At 40.5% G+C, this 17,900-nt stretch overlaps 1 protein-coding gene across 2 annotated transcripts in view; it reads left to right on the top strand.

Annotated features, from left to right (window-relative positions):
* The window catches only part of NDC1 (NDC1 transmembrane nucleoporin), a gene marked incomplete at both ends in the record, with an annotated part of 53,854 nt that overhangs the window by 19,703 nt on the left and 16,251 nt on the right, over positions 1-17,900 (top strand). For both annotated transcript variants that reach the window (XM_080692474.1, XM_080692475.1), the window contains 7 exons: positions 2,573-2,708; positions 3,223-3,315; positions 4,021-4,102; positions 8,144-8,299; positions 11,647-11,877; positions 11,973-12,088; positions 14,984-15,034. In XM_080692474.1, coding sequence (XP_080548600.1) covers positions 2,573-2,708; positions 3,223-3,315; positions 4,021-4,102; positions 8,144-8,299; positions 11,647-11,877; positions 11,973-12,088; positions 14,984-15,034 — 865 coding nt within the window. The remainder of the gene's footprint in view (positions 1-2,572; positions 2,709-3,222; positions 3,316-4,020; positions 4,103-8,143; positions 8,300-11,646; positions 11,878-11,972; positions 12,089-14,983; positions 15,035-17,900) is intronic.

Below are 17,900 nucleotides of genomic sequence, written 5' to 3'. Positions count from 1 at the left end.
TGTTTCCAAATAAAATATAAAATAGGTATAGGAGTGTAGTCTGGAGGTAGAAAGCCCCTGGGTTCCATCCCCAGTACCCTCCACACACACACACACAAAGTAGGCAATGGTGATTTGTTTGTTTGTTTGTTTACTTATTTATTTATTGTTGGTCTGGGAATGGAACCCAGGGGCATTCTACCTCTGAGCTACACCCCCTGCCCTATTTTTTATTTTTTATTTTGAAACAGGGCCTCACTATTTGTAGAGGGCCTTGCTAAGTAACTGAGGCTGTCCACAAACCTCGATCCTTCAGTCTCAGCTTCCCGAATGCTGGGGTTGCAAGCGTGCATCACCATACCTGGCTTGGTTTATTTATTTTGGTAAAGAGCTTTTTTACTAATTAAAAGTGGACTTTCAGAGTTGCATGAACCATGCCTTTCATTTTTTATTCAATAATTTATTCAGTGTATTTTGGTCACAACAATGTGTGGTGTTACTCAGGTGGCAATCAAGTGGCAATACTGGTGTATATTGTTTTAGTTATTCTCCTACACACACTTTGCACATAGATAAGAGTTTAATGTATATTTACTGAATAAATGTCAGTTTCTTCTGTGTTGGTTATTCTAATGGATTATTCTCTTGTGAGACTTTGTGTCATATGCAGAATTCACTAATACAAGTTTTAGGGAGTGGGAATATTGGCATATATGGGTATTAAGATATGTTAGGGCTAGGCATGGTGTTGGGCAATCCTAATGTAAGCTGTGTGAAATCTTATAATAGCTGTAAGGGGCAAAGCAAAGAGATTATGCCACGATTACATGGATAAGGGAAGTGAGAGTGCAATCCTGGCTTTTAAATTCTGATTTTTATAGTTACTAGTTGTGCGATTGTAAGAGAATGACTTAATCTATTCCATGTTTTGGTTAGATGCTAGCTTTTAGCTTTATTTAGCATTCTAGCAGGATTCTTAAATTGCTTAAAAAGTAAAGATCATTGTTTTAGTAGTATATGCTTTTTTTGTGTGTAGGGGGGTACTGAGGGTGGAACCCAGGGGCTCTTCTACCTCTGGGCTATCCTCCTATACTCCCAGACCTATTTTATACTTTATTTGGAAACAGGGTCTCACTAAGTTGCTGAGAGCCTCACTAAGTAGCTGAGGCTGGCTTCGAACCTGTGCGATCCTCCTGTTTCAGCCTCCCAAGCACGGGGATTACAAGCGTGCACCACCATGCCCGGCGTAGCATATGCTTTTAACTACTATAAAACTGTTTCTAGAAGCCGGGTGTGGTGGTGCATGCTTGTAATCCCTGCACTTGGGAGGCTGAGACAGGAGGATTGTGCAGGTTTGAAGCCAGCGTCCTCTGGCTTTAGAGACCCTGTTTCCCCCCCCCCAAAAAAAAAAATATATATATATATATATAATAGGTCTGGGAGTATAGCCCAAAGGTAGAAGGCCCCTGGGTTCCATCCCCAGTACCACAGAAAACAAAAAAAAAACAAAAAACTGTTTCTAGGATATACAGATAAGACTAAAATCTGGTTCTGGTCTGGGAGTGGCCCTAGACATGTTTAGTGGTTTTTAAGCAATAAATTACAAAATAAGAGCTGGGTGTGGTGGTCCATGCTTGTAATCCCAGCGCTTGGGAGGCTGAGACAAGAGGATCACACAGGTTTGAAGCCAGCCTCAGCTACTGAGTGAGGCTCTCCACAGCTCAATGAGTCCCTGTTTCCAAATAAAGTATAAAATGGTCTGGGAGTATAGCCTGGAGGTAGAACAGACCCTGGGTTCCACCTCCAGTACCACCAAAAAAAAAAAAAAAAATTACAAAATAATGACAATAAACTTTAGCCTAGCCTAAGGAGTTATGCTTACAGGATTGGCTCATTCTTCCTCCGTGGAAAATGGCAGTGAAGATTTGAAACACAGAAGCCGTAAGGAGCCAGGCATGGTGTTGCACGCCTGTAATCTCAGTTCTTGGGAGGCTGAAATAGGAGGATCATAGATTTGAGACCAGCCTTTGCAACTTAGCAAGACCCTCTTCAACTTAGCAAGACCTTATTTCAAAATAAAAAATAAAATATGCCTCTCAGTGTAGCTCAGAGGTAGAATGCCTCTGGGTTTAACCTCCACTACCCCCCCCCCCAAAAAAAAAAACAGAAGAAAATAAATGATAGGGTCAGGTTAGGCCTATGTATCTCCTAAGAAAGTATTAAGAAAAGATCTCTAGAAGGGCCCAAAAGAAAAGGCTCTGTTGACGTTATTTTTTAGAAATAGGTTTGCTTTGCCGGGCGTGGTGGCGCACGCTTGTAATCCCCGCACTTGGGAGGCAGAGACAGGAGGATCGCGCAGGTTCGAAGCCAGCCGCGCGCCCTGGCTTAGGAGACCCTGTTTCCAAATAAAAATGTAAAAATAGGTCTGGGAGTGTAGCCTGGAGGTAGAAGGGCTTCCAGGAACCCCAGTACCACCAAAAATAAAAAAAAAAGAAGAAAAGAAATAGGTTTGCTTTTCAGTGTGGAGTCCCTATTCTGCTAAATGCTTAGATTGAGATTCCTGTGGGATTAAACACTACTTCTGCTTTCACAGGCAGTCTCACAGGCCTCTTGACACAATAAGTGGCCTCATAAATGTCTCATTACTCTACCACGTCTGGCTGTGTGGTGTCTTCCTCCTGATGACTTGGTACATCTCATGGATACTCTTCAGAATCTATGCCACAGAGGTCAGTGTTGGTTTTTTGTTACTACTTTTGTGTTTTGGAGAGTACAGATTGATTTTCAGTAGCACTCTGATCAACGTTCTGTGCTTAAAGCTGTTTCAGTAAGTTGTTTTTGGGTCTTCTGAGATTTTATTAGGGGTGATTCATTTATAATTTGTATTTTTTCCTGAGAAATAATGTTGATACTTAGTTTTTAAACTGAATGATATGTCTGATTTATTTATAGTCTGACTCCCTTCTGGAGGCTATTTCTCTATTAAGTACATACTAAGTGGGTCTGACTTTTAAATTAACTAAATTAACTTTATATGCTGTTAACATAGATACTATAAAATATTTAAATATATGGCAATAAAATATTTGTTCTGAAATAAAGTTTTGAAGTTTATAATGAAGAAGTGATTTTGAAAATTGAGATGATCTGGATAATTTCAGCAATCTTTTAAAGTTAAGAATTACATTGTTTGAAAGGTCATGAAAATAATCATTTTTATGTTCTTTATATTGCATTTGGTAGGCTCATGTGTTCCCTGTTCAAACACCATTTGCGGAAGACTCAGATGAAAGCCTCCCGAAAGTTTTAAATAGCAATCCCCCCCTCATTATAAAGGTATCAGAACTATGCATTTTATCTTTACAAGTCATCTTTAACTTACTTACTGAGTAGACATTATATTTAGCATATTTAGGTATTAACATATATTTTTAGGGCCCAGAATATTTTTTATTTTTTGGTTGTTGGTATTGGAGCCGAAGTCTATATTGCCTAGATTAGCCTTGATCTCCTGGTCTCTATATGATAAATAAGATTTCATGTAGAGATTTAAAAAAAATTAGCCGGGTGTGGTGGCGCACACTCGTAATCCCCGCGCTTGGGAGGCTGAGACAGAAGGATCGCACAGGTTCGAAGCCAGCCTCAGCTACTTAATGAGGCTCTTAGCAACTTGGTGAGACCCTGTTTCCAAATAAAATATAAAAATAGGTCTGGGAGTATAGCCTGGAGGTAGAGCGCCTCTGGGTTCCATCCCCAGTACCACCAAAAAAACAAACAAAAATTAAATGGCTGGGCGTGGTGGCGCACACTTTTAATCCCAGTATTCAGGAGGCTGAGACTGAAGGATTGTGGTTCATAGACAGTCTCAGCTACTTACTTAGCGAGGCCCTTTGCAACTCAGTGAGACCCTGTTTTAGAAATAAAAAAGACTAAAAAATAGTGCTGGGGGTGTAGCTTGGAGGTACAATGCCCCTGGGTTCCATCCCCAGTACCACCAAAAATAAAAATAAAAAAATTAAATGATGTGTACTTTCCTTTCAGTATTTAGCCTTGCAGGACCTGACGTTGCTTTCTCAGTATTCTCCTTCTCGAAGACAAGAAGTTTTCAGCCTTAGCCAGCCAGGTAATAGCCTTGAGGAGACTTATGTTTGTAGAAAGTGTTCCATGCAAAGTTTCTAGTGAGAGAAGTGTATTTAATAAAATACTCATGTCCATGAGGCCTTTAAGTGAAGTGAAGTACGTACTGACTTAAATCTTCTACAACTCAAGTGTTTGCATTGCTGTGGGTAGGTTTTACATCACTGGGGAAAATATTTATTTTTAAACTTTTATTTTCTTTAACTCCCTCAATACCTTAACCTCAAGAAATTATACAGTAGGTTGACTGGGGTTTTGCAGGGGCCGCTTCTGGGGACTGACCCCAAGTGCATTCTCTCTGCAAGCTATACCCCCACCCCTTTTTATTTTGTTTTGAAATAGGGTCTTAGCTAGGTTGCTGAGAATCTTACTGTGTTGTTGAGGTTGTCCTCACACCTGCAATCTTCCTGTCTCAGCCTCTCAAACTGGGATCATTGGCATACTCTACCATGCCTGGCTAGAGCAACAGGTTTAAGAACATAAAAATAGATCTGAATCTTTTTTTTTTTCTTTGGCGGGTCTGGAGATGGAACCCAGGGGCATTTGACCTCCGAGCTACAGCCCCTGCCCTATTTTTTATTCTTTATTTTGAAACCGGGTCTCACTGAGTTGCAGAGGGCCTCACTGAGTAGCTGAGGCTGTCTGCGAACCCCAATCCTCCAGGTCTCAGCCTCCCAAATGCTGAGATTACAAGCGTGCGCCACCACGCCCAGCTTAGTCTTTATTTTTTGAAACAGGGTCTCACTGAGTTGCAAAGGGCCTCACTAAATAACTGAGGCTGTCCATGAATTACGATTTTTCGTCTCCACCCTAAATGCTGGGATTACAAGTGTGTGCCACCACGCCTACTCGGAAGTAGGGGTTTTATCTTGGAGGTAGAATGCTCTCTGTGCAACCCCTAGTATTACATATGCACATAAAAATTAAAAATTTTATTTCTTCTTTTTTGCAATACTGAGATTTAACACAGGGGTTTTCTACCTTTGAACTATACTCCCAGACCCCCTATTTTATTTTTTATTTTGAAACAGGGTCTCACTAAATTGCTGGAGCTGGCTGCAAACCTGCAGTCGTCTTGTCTCAGCCTTCCAAGTACTGGGATTACAAGTGTGTGTCACCACATCCAGCAAGTATATATATATATATATTTGTAATCTTAAAATTCTTAATGCTATAAAACATCTTTAAAGCTAGGTAGTCTAATCCCTATGTGAGGTTAGAAAGAGTAAGGGACTCAAAGTTTATGTCAGAATTGGAATAAGAATTCTGTCATTTGACCAGGCATGGTAGTGCATGCCTGTAATCCTAGTACTTGGAAGCCTGAGACAGGACTGTGGCAGGGTCAAGGCCCTCAACAATTTAGTGAGACCCTAATTCAAGAAATAAAATAATTGCATAGGGCTGGGGTGTAGCTCAGAGCTAGAATACCCCTGGTTTCTTCCCTCAGTACTATAAAAAAAAAGAATTCTATCATTTGCCTCCAGGTATAGGACTTTTTTCTCCTTTATTACTCTGTTTCCCCCCCCAAACTCTGCTCCCCCCCCCCTTTTTTTTTTTTGCGGGTCTGGGGATGGAACCCAGGGGCATTTGACCTCCAAGCTACACCCCCTGCCCTATTTTTTATTCTTTATTTTGAAACCGGGTCTCACTGAGTTGCAGAGGGCCTCACTAAGTAGCTGAGACTGTCCGCAAACCGTGATCCTCCAGGTCTCAGCCTCCCGAATGCTGGGATTACAAGTGTGCGCCACCACACCCAGCTTGCTCTCCCCCTTTTTAAGAAGGCCTGTAGCCGGGCGTGGTGGCGCAGGCTTGTAATCTCCGTGCTTGGGAGACAGAGACAGGAGGATCACGCAGGTTCGAAGCCAGCTGCACGCGCTGGCTTAGGAGACCCTGTTTCCAAATAAAAATGTAAAAATAGGTCTGGGAGTGTAGCCCAGAGGTAGAAGGGCTTCCAGGAACCCCAGCACCACACACACACACACTCACACAAAAAGAAGGCCTGTAATCCTAGGTACTTGTGAGCTGAGGCAGAGGATAGCAAGTTCACAGCAAGCCTGGGCAACTCAAGATCCTGTCTCAAAGAAAAATGAAGACTGGGGATGTAGCGCGAGGCTTGCCCATCGTGTACAAGGCCCTGAGTTCAGTCCCCAGTTTTGAAAAAGAAGTGGGGGAACAATATCTGATGGTGGTTCGGGGTGTTTTGGGTAACCGTGACACATACTTCTTCACTGACATTTGCCAAGTTGTTTAAGACTGTGACTTTGCTAGTGTCCTGCCTTATTCCTAGAAGGGAAACAGTCCAGTCCCAGCCACTGGTGGGAAATGGAGAGCTGGGTGTCTTTTCAGCCTCTTTCTAATCATCTTTTCACTATTTTGCCAGACTTAGCCAATTCCCAGATTGTAACAAAAACAATAACAACAGAAAAACCTGTCTACAGTTAAATGTGATAGGGAAATGAAAAACAGTCACATAAAAATATAATTGATTGCAGCCACACTATTCTTTTAGTTGTGCCAGAAATCCAGAGCTGATACTGTGGAAAATGGCTTGCAACAGTATTTTTCTATCTGAGTTGGGTAAACACAGGAATTCTTATACATTATTTTCCCAGAGATTCAAGTAAACTGTAACAAGGTAGTAATGCCCTCCTAGAGAACTTGCATTCTGGAACATACTATTAAATTTAACTGAAGTATTATTTTCTAGGACTCCTGAGTTACAGAAGTACAAAAATGTCCTAAGACCTACTGATAGAGATTTTTTTGTGGGTTGAGTGGTATTCCTCTTGAGTTGTAAAAAGGAATGATGTTTAAGGATGGTGCTCACTGAAGAGGGAATGATTGGCACACAGGATGGGGAAACCAGTTTTCAGTAGCTTATGTTCTCAATTAAGGGAAGCATGTTTGATTTTTACATGAAAACTCTAGGATACAGAGACCTTAGATAATCCAAAGACAGTGAGATGTAAGGGAATTTTTGAAGGAGTGTGTGAGAAATCACTTAATTTAAGCTAAAATAATATGACAGCAGAAATGTAAATTCTCCGAGTTAAAGTATGATTATTATCAGCTAATTAGTCATTCCTAGAGATGTACTGGCAAATATTGGCTATTATACACTGTAGTCTCCCCCTTACATGTAATATATTCCAAGACCTCTAGTGGATACCCGAAATTGTCGATAAATACCCTATATATAATGTTTTTTTTTCCAGCACACAACTACCTTTGATAAATTAGGCATTGTAAGAAAAGGAAATAGAAAAATAATAACAATATACTGTAATAAAATTGCTGGTTCACTATGTTTATACCATGAGGTAATAACTAAGTAAGGGATATTTGAATACAGGCACTGTGATACCATGACAGTTTATTTGATAACTGAGTCAGTTACTAAGTGATTTAACAGGCAGATGGTGTATATAGAATGAACCCAGTGGGTTGGCAGGCACATGAAGGCACTAGACTTCATTTTACTTATAATAGCCCTCAATTTAAAGCTTACTTGTATTCTGAAATTTTCCACTTGATATTTTTGGACTGTAGTTTACCGTGGGCAACTTACACTGCAGAAAGCAAGACTGCAGACAAGGAGGGACTAATGTAAACGAGATGGAAGGAAGTGTGGTAGGTCAGACCCCAATGCTCAGGTCACTGGAGACCATGGGGAGCTCTCATTGGACAGCCTCGCCTTCAGTGTTCACAGTCTTAGCAGTCCACTCAGTAGAGCTAATGAAGTAACCTGGGCTTTTCCTCTCAAACCATGACCTAGAGTTTGGCTTTATTTTAGCAGTCAGTTTGAGAGCTTTTTAATGGTAAAACAGCAAGTTTTCCTTGTAGACTTTTGGGGAAATACTTAATACTTATTGAACTGCTATATAGATGGCACAAATATATGTGATAGCTAAAATAAGAAAACTGTTCTGGTACAATATGTATAGTAGCATTTCTTATTGACTTACCTCCCTTCTTTGAGAGAATATAAAATTATTCACTTTTTAAAGCTGTTGTTTGGCCTTCATAGGTGGACATCCCCACAGTTGGACAGCCATTTCAAGGGAGTGTTTGAATCTTTTAAATGATATGACTCAGAAACTGGTTCTCTACCAGGAAGCTGCTGCTACAAATGGGAGGATGTCTTCATCATACCCAGCGGGACCTAAGAAATTGAGCTCTCCAGGTAACTCATCACTGTGAGAGGGAAAGCATTTAGATTTTATTTTCTAAGAAAGATGACTGTAGAGGGAGATGTGGTGGCATATGCTTATAATCCCAGTCCTTGGGAGGTTGAGACAAGAGGATCACAGGTTCATGGCCAGCCTCAGCTCCTTAGTGAGGCCCTCCACAACTTAGTGAGACCCTGTTTCAAAATAAAGAATAAATAATAGGCCTGGAGGTGTCCTTGGAGGTAGAATGCCTCTGGGTTCAATCCCCAGTACCACAAAGGAAAAAAGAAAAAAGAAAAGAAAGAAAGAATAAAAAATAGAGCTGGGGGTATAGCTTAGAGGTAGAATGCCCCTGGGTTCAATCGCCAATATTGAAAAAAAAAAAAGATAGTGATTAATCTAAGAATACTAAACTTATGTGTGAAGTGTATATTTCTAGGGAAAATTAAGCCAAGATTAAGTCCTAGCTAGGTGTGGTGTCACACGCTTATAATCCCTGTGCTTGAGAGGCTAAGAGGATCGATCGCGCAGGTTCGAAGCCAGCCTCAGCTACTTAGTGAGACTCTCAGCAACTTAGTGAGACCCTGTTTAAAAAAAAAAAAAATAGGGCTGGGAATATAGCCCGGAGGTAGAAAGCCTTTAGGTTCCACTTCCAGTACCACACACACACACAAAAAAAAAAAACCTAAAAAAAAACAAATAGGGCTGGGGGTGTAGCTCGGAGATAACAATGCCCCTGGGTTCCATCCTCAGTACCACCAAAAAAAATACACACACACATACACACACACACACACACACACACGTCCAAAGCATCAAGTCATTAACACCAAAAATATATACAGTTTTTCACTTGTCACTTGATAAAAGTTTTTAAATTAAGTTCACTGTGGTAGTGATATTTAAAAGCCTAACAAAATTATGGCCACCAGATAAAAGACTTTAGTACAAAACCAGGCAAATCCTCAGGAATAATACTGGGTGCTATTTTGGCTATACTTTCCCAGATATAAATGTTGCTGCTCTAGAGAAGATCAACTGAGATAATTGAATGATTTGAGAGAGGGGATCACACTCATTGTTGAAGATAGCCTAATAAAATGTTAGTATGCTTTCCACACGAAAGATTAAAGCTGAGAAGTACAGGTGCAGGAACCTATGCTATTTCACCAAATCCCTTCAGCAGAAAATGCCCAGGAATGTAAGATTGATAAAAGGACTTAATGTTCAGATGTTTTTTCAAGGTGAACATTTAAAGAAAACAGGCAAGACTGACTGGGGAGGATGGTGGCAAACCTAATGGGCACAGGCTTCATCTGACTGGCAGCAGAGTCAGCTGCACTCTTGAGCCTGCGTAGGTATTCAGACCCAGTAACTGAACTTTTAGTCTTTTTTCTCTTTTCCTTAGGAAACATCTGAAATTAAGAAAATTTTAGTTGAAAATTTCCACCTTTTAAATGTTGGCAACTAGCTGGGCATGGTGTGCATACTGTTCATTCCAGTACTTGGGAGGCTGAGGCAGGAGGACCACAGGTGGTGTGGCCAGCCTCAGTAACTTAATAAGGTCTCCTACAACTTAGAGTTTGTTTCAAAAATAAAAGAATCAAATAGTGCTGAGAGTGTAGCTCAGGGATAGAATGTCTCTGGGTTCCAACCCAGTACCACCAAAGAAAAAAGTTAGCAACTAATTTTTTTTTTATTTATTTTTTTTTTGCCATGAACCTGTTATCCTCCTATCTCAGCCTCCCAAGGACCAGGATTACAAGTGTGTGCCATGACACCTGACCACCTATGCTTTTGAAGTCATTACTCTGGAGGAGTCATGGCCTAGAAACAGATAGATTACAAATATCTAAGTAAGTTTATAAATTTCAGATTTTAAAATTCTTGAGTGTTTGAGATGTTAACATCTTTTAGATATGCAACAAATACATGTTTCATTTATTCAACAAATATTGAATGCTTTCTGTATACCAAACAATGTGTTAGAGGCCAGGAGTTACAGATGAAAAAAATACTTATGGAACTGAACATTTTAGGAGAAGGCACACAAATAATGATAAGACAGTAAAACTACTAATAAGAAATGTGTTCAGAAAAGTCTGAATGGGTAAGAATGATGTCTGATAGTGAAAGGAGGCTTTGTATGCTACCAAAAAAAGTTTGAATTTTATTCCATAATGATATGGAGCTGAGGGTGTAGCTTGGAGCTAGAATGCCCTTGGGTTTAATTGCCAGTAACCCCCCCCCCAAAAAAAAAAGATAGACTCCTAGTGTAGTTTATTTGTTTTTGTGCCTGGTGCAAGAATGTCAAGAAAAGTTTCTTTGCCAATTTAAGGCAGAGTTATGAGGTGATTTTTTTCTTTTCTTTTCTTTCTTTCTTTCTTTCTTTCTTTCTTTCTTTCTTTCTTTCTTTCTTTCTTTCTTTCTTTCTTTCTTTTGTGGTACTGGGGATAGAATCCAGGGGCATTCTACCTCTGAGCTATACCCCAGCCCTATTTTTTATTCTTTATTTTGAAACAGGGCCTAAGTAGCTGAGGCTGTCCGTAAACCACGATCCTGTCTCAGCCTCACAAATGCTGGGATTACAACCGTGCACCACCATGCCCAACTATGAGGTAATTTTTTAAAGAATCTGTTTGCAGATCAGATTTATAGGCTTAGATTAGTAGATATCTTGGAAAAATTAGTCTTTGGTGTGAATTTGTTAACTTGAAAGATTTGAGGAAACCTGGGAGAGGTGTTGCACGCTTGTAATCTCAACTTTTGGGAGGCTGAGACAGGAGAATCGTGGTTCAAGGACATCCTCAGCTACTACTTAGTGAGGCCCTGTGCAACTCAGTGAGACCCTCTTTCAAGATAAAGAATAAAAAATCCGGCTGGGGGTATATAGCTCAGAGGTAGAATGCCCCTGGGTTTCATCCCCTTTACCACAAAAAAAAAAAAAAAAGTAAGAAAGATTTGAGGAAAATGTGTACATATTTGCAGTATAGATTTGGTATGTCAAATAATAGCTACAGTAGAAATATGTAGTAAAAGTGAATAAATTATAATGTGGTAAAAAGTTCATTGCCTTACAAATAAAATGTAAATTGATTAATTCATTCAAAAGAACTTAGAGAAATGACCTTGAAGATAAAGATATTTATGGAGGGAAACAAAACAAAAGCAGGTATACTCATCTGAGAAAAAGATACATAAATCTTGAGTGGTCAATGATTTGGGAATGTAATTCCTAATGGAAATGATCTACTTAAGTAAATGTGTTTGAAACAGAGTTAAGATGAATACAGTTTGGGGACCTCCACGCTGGCTGCTTGAACTCAGTTTCCTTTTCAGCAGTGTGTATGTTCTTTTACAGAGGAAACTACTCTTCAAACACCAAAATCTAGTCAGATGCCTCGGCATTCAGTGCCATCACTGTTGTCTTCAAAATTATCTACTCCTGAGGCTTCAAGTCCCTTTGGAACTCTGCGTGGCTCTATTGTGGTGAATCGAATGGCTGGAATTTTTGATGTAAACACCTACTCTGGGTCACCGCAAGGTACTCAGCTAATGCGAAGAGGGCCAAAATTGTGGACTTCTGCTTCTGGTGAGGACTATTTATTTTATAAAATTTAAAATCTCCTAGTTGCAGAGGATCAAACAGCCTAAATTCTTACCTGATTGTTTTTTTTCCCCCAATAGATCAGCAAACATCTGAATTTTATAATCCTTCTCCATATACCTCTATTAGTGCTGAGGGTAAGACAGTGAGACAGCCCAATGTGATTTATTTATGGATTCAGAATAAACGTGAACAGGTAGGATGATAATGGTTATAGGATTTATATTTATATGTAATATTGAGAGCATTAAGGATCTCACATGAGCAAATCATCAGGTACAAATAGCGTGTTGGAATTTTTTGATGCTTTATGTATTAAGTCGGTCCATATAAAATTGCCTTTTTTTTTTTGGTGGTACTGGGGGTGGAACCCAGGGGACTTTCTACCTCTCCCAGACCTATTTTATACTTTATTTGGAAACAGGGTCTCACTAAGTTGCTGAGAGTCTCACTAAGTAGCTGAGGCTGGCTTCGAACCTGTGCGATCCTCTTGTCTCAGTCTCTCAAGCGTGGGGATAACAAGGGTGCGCCACCATGCCCGGCTTAAAATTGCCAATATTTGACTGGTTTTGAGCGACAGAAATTGCAATCTTATGTAGTTTAACCTATTATAATATCTTTTATCTGTGAATTATTTCACTTAAAACATTCTTGAAGCCAAGAGCAGTGGTACACACCCAGTACTAGGGAAGCTGAGACAGGAGGATCGCATATTCAAGACCAGCCTCAGAAACTCAGACCCTATATCAAAATAAAAAATAAAAATGGCGGGTAGCTGGGCAAGGTGATGCAAACCTGTAATCCTAGTACTTGAGAGGCTGAGACAGGAGGACTGCAGGTTTGAGGTCAGCCTTAGCTACTTAGGAAGACTCAGCACCTAGTGAAACCCTATTTTAAAACAAAAAATACTCTGGGAATGGTGGTGCACACTTGTAATCCCAGTACCTGGGAGGCTGAGACAGGAGGGTCACAGGTTCAAGGACAATCTCAGCAAATAATGAGACGCTATTTTAAAATAAAAATAAAATAGGGCTCAGAATGTAGATCAGAGGTAGAGTGCCTCTGAATTCAATCCCCAGTACCAGAAGCAAAAAAAAAAAAGTCTGGCCGTGTAGCTCAGAGGTAGAATGCTCCTGAGTTTAATCCCCAGTACCACAATAAAAGGGCAGGCTGGGTGTAGATTGGAGGTAGAAGTCCCTGGGTTCAATTCCAAATACCATAAAACAAAAAAAACAAAAACAAAAAAAATTCTTGAGTCCTTTGTATATGCAGGATGCCATTTTAGGCTCTTGGGAAAATAAAGTCCTTGCCCATATAATGTTTACATCCTAGTTAGGGAAATAGCTGAAGAAGTAAACTTATATTTCATTGAACTTAGAATGCCATTAATTGGATTAATCTAAGACATAGTTGAGTACTATTAAGGAAAAAGTTGCCATAAACTATGACGTTCTATTAACTATAAGATGCATCCTGATATGTTCATGTTCAAGAAGGAAAAATATGAAAGGGAAGAATTTACAGGAACAAGGAAAGAAATTCGATGTCTTAAGTCTCCAGGAGAAAAATAGAGCAGGAAAGGGAGACTGTAGCTATGGAAGTATCATTTAGTGTGGTATAACCAGGGGAAGGCGACACAGACCAGAGGCCTGACAGAGCAGGGAGCAGGAAATGTACCCCCTGCACAGTGTGAGGGACAGACTGGACACCAGTGTGGCTGCACCAAACAGTAAGGAGAGGTAAGGGGGAGGAGGTCAGAGAGGTAGCACCACCTGCAGCTTACCAGGCCATTAGCTGCTGTAAAGATTGGCTTTCTTGGCCAGGCGCAGTCGTGCATGCCTGTAATCCCAGTACCTGGGAGGAGGCTGAGACAGGCAAAACATGGGTTGGAGGCTAGCCTCAGCAACTTAGTAAGCACCTGTTTTAATATAAAAATTAATAGGGCTGGGGTATAGCTCAGGGGTAGAATGTTCCTGGGTTCATTCCCCAGACACACACATAAACAAAACCAAGATTGACCCTTTCTCTGAGGGAGATGGAAAGCTACTGTATGGCTTTGCCCCAAAGAATAATAGGCTGTAATTTAAATTGTTAAGTGCTGTGTTTTTTGTTTTTTGTTTTTTAAGATTTAAAGAAATTTATTAGAAAGATAGAAATACAGAAAATAGAAATACAGCCCCATGCCAAAATGGCATGGGGGGGGGTGATTCTAAATGAATACACCTGTTAAGTGCTGTTCTAATAGCTGGGTTGAGACTACACTTTTCAAGTTTAGACTCTCGGTCCCAGACAGGAGTGGAAACAGGAATGGGAGGAACAGCAGAGGGCACGGAGGAGTGGGAATTGAGATAAGCAGAGAAATGATGAAAGAAAGTGTTTTGAGGACCAGAAGGGTGCTGCCGGGTGGAATTAGAAATGTGGAGGTCTCTGCATTTTTTTTTAGTGTGTGTGTGGTACTGGGAGTTGAAACCAGAGGTAGAGGCATTCTACCCCCGAGCCGCACCCCCAGTCCTAGTTTTATATTATTTTGAAACAGGGTCTCACTAAGTTGTAAGTCTCACTAAGTAGCTGAGCCTGGCTGTGAACCCACAATCCTTCTGTCTCAGCCTCCCAAGTATGTTCTTAGAGCAACTGTCACCAGACCTAGTACTTGGGAGTCTGAGACAGGAAGATTGTTGGTATGCGGCCAGACTCAGCAATTTAGGGAGGTCCTCTGCAACTTAGGGAGACCCTATTTTAGAATAAAAAGTAAAATAGGGCTGAGGGTATAACCAGAGGCAGAATGCTCCTGAGTTTACTCAGTCTTCAGTACCACACAAAAAAAGAAAACATTGCTAGAACCACTGAGAAACCCTTAAATAATATGTGTATGGGAACCCAGTACATATTAGTTTGGATGGTCCGTTTTGGTTGTCTAGTTTGTAGTACAAATATATTTACTTACACAGTTTATTATAATATTATTGTTTTTTTTCTGTAAGATGTGAGGCATTTCGATATTTTAAGTTATTATCAGGTAAAACCTGGAAATGCATAATATATGTGAATAGAACTGAAAATGTAAATATGTTAATTCTCTTTTCCAACACAGATTAAGAATTTCTTGTCAAAACGGGTGCTGATAATGTATTTTTTCAGCAAGGTAAGAATATGAAGTTATAGCCGTGAGAACAGAGGGAGAGGGAATGAAATATGTAGTGAAGTAGCAGATCTGATTGCAAGCCGGGTGGTAGGGGCTCTTGTCTATAATTTCAGTATTTGGGAGGCTAAGACCGAAGGATAGCAGGTTCAAGGACAGCCTCGGCAACTTATTGAGACCTTTAGCAATTAGGTGAGACCCTATTTCAAAAGTAAAAGTAAAAATGGCTGGGGCCATAGTTTGGAGGTAAAATGCCCCTGGGATTAATCTCTAGTAACACACACGCACGCACGCACGCATGCACGACACATTTCTCTTAGGTATTTTATAGCTTAATCTTAGCATGCCATGCAGCTTTGCAGAGTGGTTCTCCCATCCTTTATTTAAATTCTAGTCACTCTAAATACATATCTCACCTCAGTGGCTTCCCGAGACTTGGTGGCTGGCAGCTTCATGTGGATATGTAACACTGATCTCTTCCTGCTGCTTGGATCTGCATAAAGTCTGTGATCCATGGCCTTCTGCATTTGGCCAACTAACAGTTCAAAAGAGATTACTGAGTTAGATGACATATGTTAAATTTGTGATGGGTAAAAGTTGTATTTTACACATGGAATGGTGGCTCATTCCTGTAATCCTAGTATTTGGAAGGTTAAGTCAGGAGGATTGCACATCTGAGGCCAGGTTCAGCAACATAGTGAGGCCACCAGCAACTTAGACCCTGTTTTGAAATATAAAATAGAGTTGCAGGTGTAGCTTGGAGGTAGAATACTCCTGGGTTTAATTCCTGGTACCTACACACACACACACACACACACACACACACACACACACACACACACGTTATATTTCAAGGGCTGGTGGTGTAGTTCAGTGATTATAGTGCTTGCCTACTATTTGTGAATCCCCGGGTTCAGTCCCCAGTACAGCAAAAAGAAAGTTTCAGGCCACAAATAAAAGGACCTTCCAACCTGTCTGTCAGGCATTTGTTGGAGCTGCCTTGGTAGAGTAAAGCTCATCTGCGGAAGCTAAAGATTTATTCTTGTTTTCATCTGTCTGATGTGTATTAATCCTTTGCCCCTTTTTGGAAGGAAATTTTGTTTTTAATATTTTAACTCTAACCTGTCTTTCTGAAGACATGCAGTATTAGTGAATAGGCTAATATTGCACTCAGTTAATGCATTCAGGTAAAGTTGCATTGGCATGCATTGTTCATTTTTATTCTTTGGAATTTGTACTCTTGTGGAGAACAAGATCTGAGCAACCCTGATAGAATATAGACACACATAAAAGTTAGAACAAGTTTTTGAATCTTCTTTTGCCAAAAAGTAAATTTACCTTGGGAGGGTGAGAAGTGTCTTTTTTTTTTTTTTGGTGGTACTGGAGATGGAACCCAGGGGCCTTCTACCTCCGGGTTACACCCCCAGACCTATTTTGTATTTTATTTGGAAACAGGGTCTCACTAAGTTGCTGAGAGCCTCACTAAGTAGCCGAGGCTGGCTTCGAACCTGTGCGATCCTCCTGTCTCAGCCTCCCAATCTCTGGGATTACAAGCGTGCGCCACCACGCCCGGCTGAGGAGTGTCTTAAGTTTTACTTCAGTGCTTGGTTTCAGAAGGAGCGGAAGGAATTTTCCATGTGAGTCTTGCGTGCTTTCATTTAAGTGCCCTCATTTAATTCCTCCAGAGCATTGCTGTGAGGTAGGCTTTTTGTCCTCATTTTACAGATGAGGAAACCTGAAGCCCAGAGGAGTCAAACAGCTCGTCTATGGCACATGGCCAGTGAATGGCAGAGCAGCTCAAGAGCTCCTTTTCTTGGGTGTGAATGGCTCCTTTTGATTCTGAGTTCGCCAGTGGATCTGTAGTATGACAAGTTATGGACACTGCCGTGTGATGTTGAGAAATGTAGCTTAATAGCTTTATTGTGCTGCACTTAGTGTGCTTCGTTAGGTGCATAACCAAAGGCAGCATTCACCACACCATCTGACCCTGGCAGAGGAAAGAAAATGGGCAATTTTTCTTTGGAGTAGGGTTGAGAGTAGACCATTTAAAGTAGTATGTATTTGAGCAGGTTTTTTTAAAAAAGCCTTTTCTCTTAATGATATCTGTACTAATCTTCTGAAGTAAGACGAGCACACATAACTTTTTTAAAGTAAGTTTATTTATACATTTATTTATTCTGTGTGTGTGCTGTTGGGGATCAAACCTAGTGCCTCACACATGCTAAGTAAGTGCTCCACTACTGAGCTGTATCCACTGTCCCCACACATAATTCTTATAATTGAGAAACTGAGGCACATAGTGATTTAGAATCTTGGCAAGGGCCATACAGTAAGTTGATAAAAAGAATGCTTTGGCTGGGCATGGTGGCGCACGCTTGTAATCCCCGCCCTTGGGAGGCGGAGACAGGAGGATCGCGCAGGTTCAAAGCCAGCCGCGCTGGTTTAAGAGACCCTGTTTCCAAATAAAAATATAAAATAGGTCTGGGAGTGTAGCCCGGAGGTAGAAGGGCTTCCAGGAACCCCAGTACCACCAAGTAAAAAACAAATGCTTTGTAGTTAAATCATACTGCATAAAAATTTATTATATGTATATTTATATATTATATATACATATATATATATATTTTTTTTTTTTTTTTTTTTTTTTTGCGGGTCTGGGGATGGAACCCAGGACATTCGACCTCCGAGCTACATCCCCTGGCCTACTTTTTATTCTTTATTTTGAAACCAGGTCTCACTGAGTTGCAGAGGGCCTCACTAAGTAACTGAGGCTGTCCCCGAACCGTGATCCTCCGGCCTCAGCCTCCCGAATGCTGGTATTACAAGCGTGCGCCACCAGGCCCGGCTATTTTATATTTTAATTCTTGAA

The sequence above is a fragment of the Muscardinus avellanarius genome (genome assembly GCF_963383645.1).
Source record: "Muscardinus avellanarius genome assembly, chromosome: 3".
NCBI classification, from domain to species: domain Eukaryota; kingdom Metazoa; phylum Chordata; class Mammalia; order Rodentia; family Gliridae; genus Muscardinus; species Muscardinus avellanarius.
Note: the sequence above shows the minus strand (reverse complement) of the source record. Positions and strands in the feature narration are given on the sequence as shown.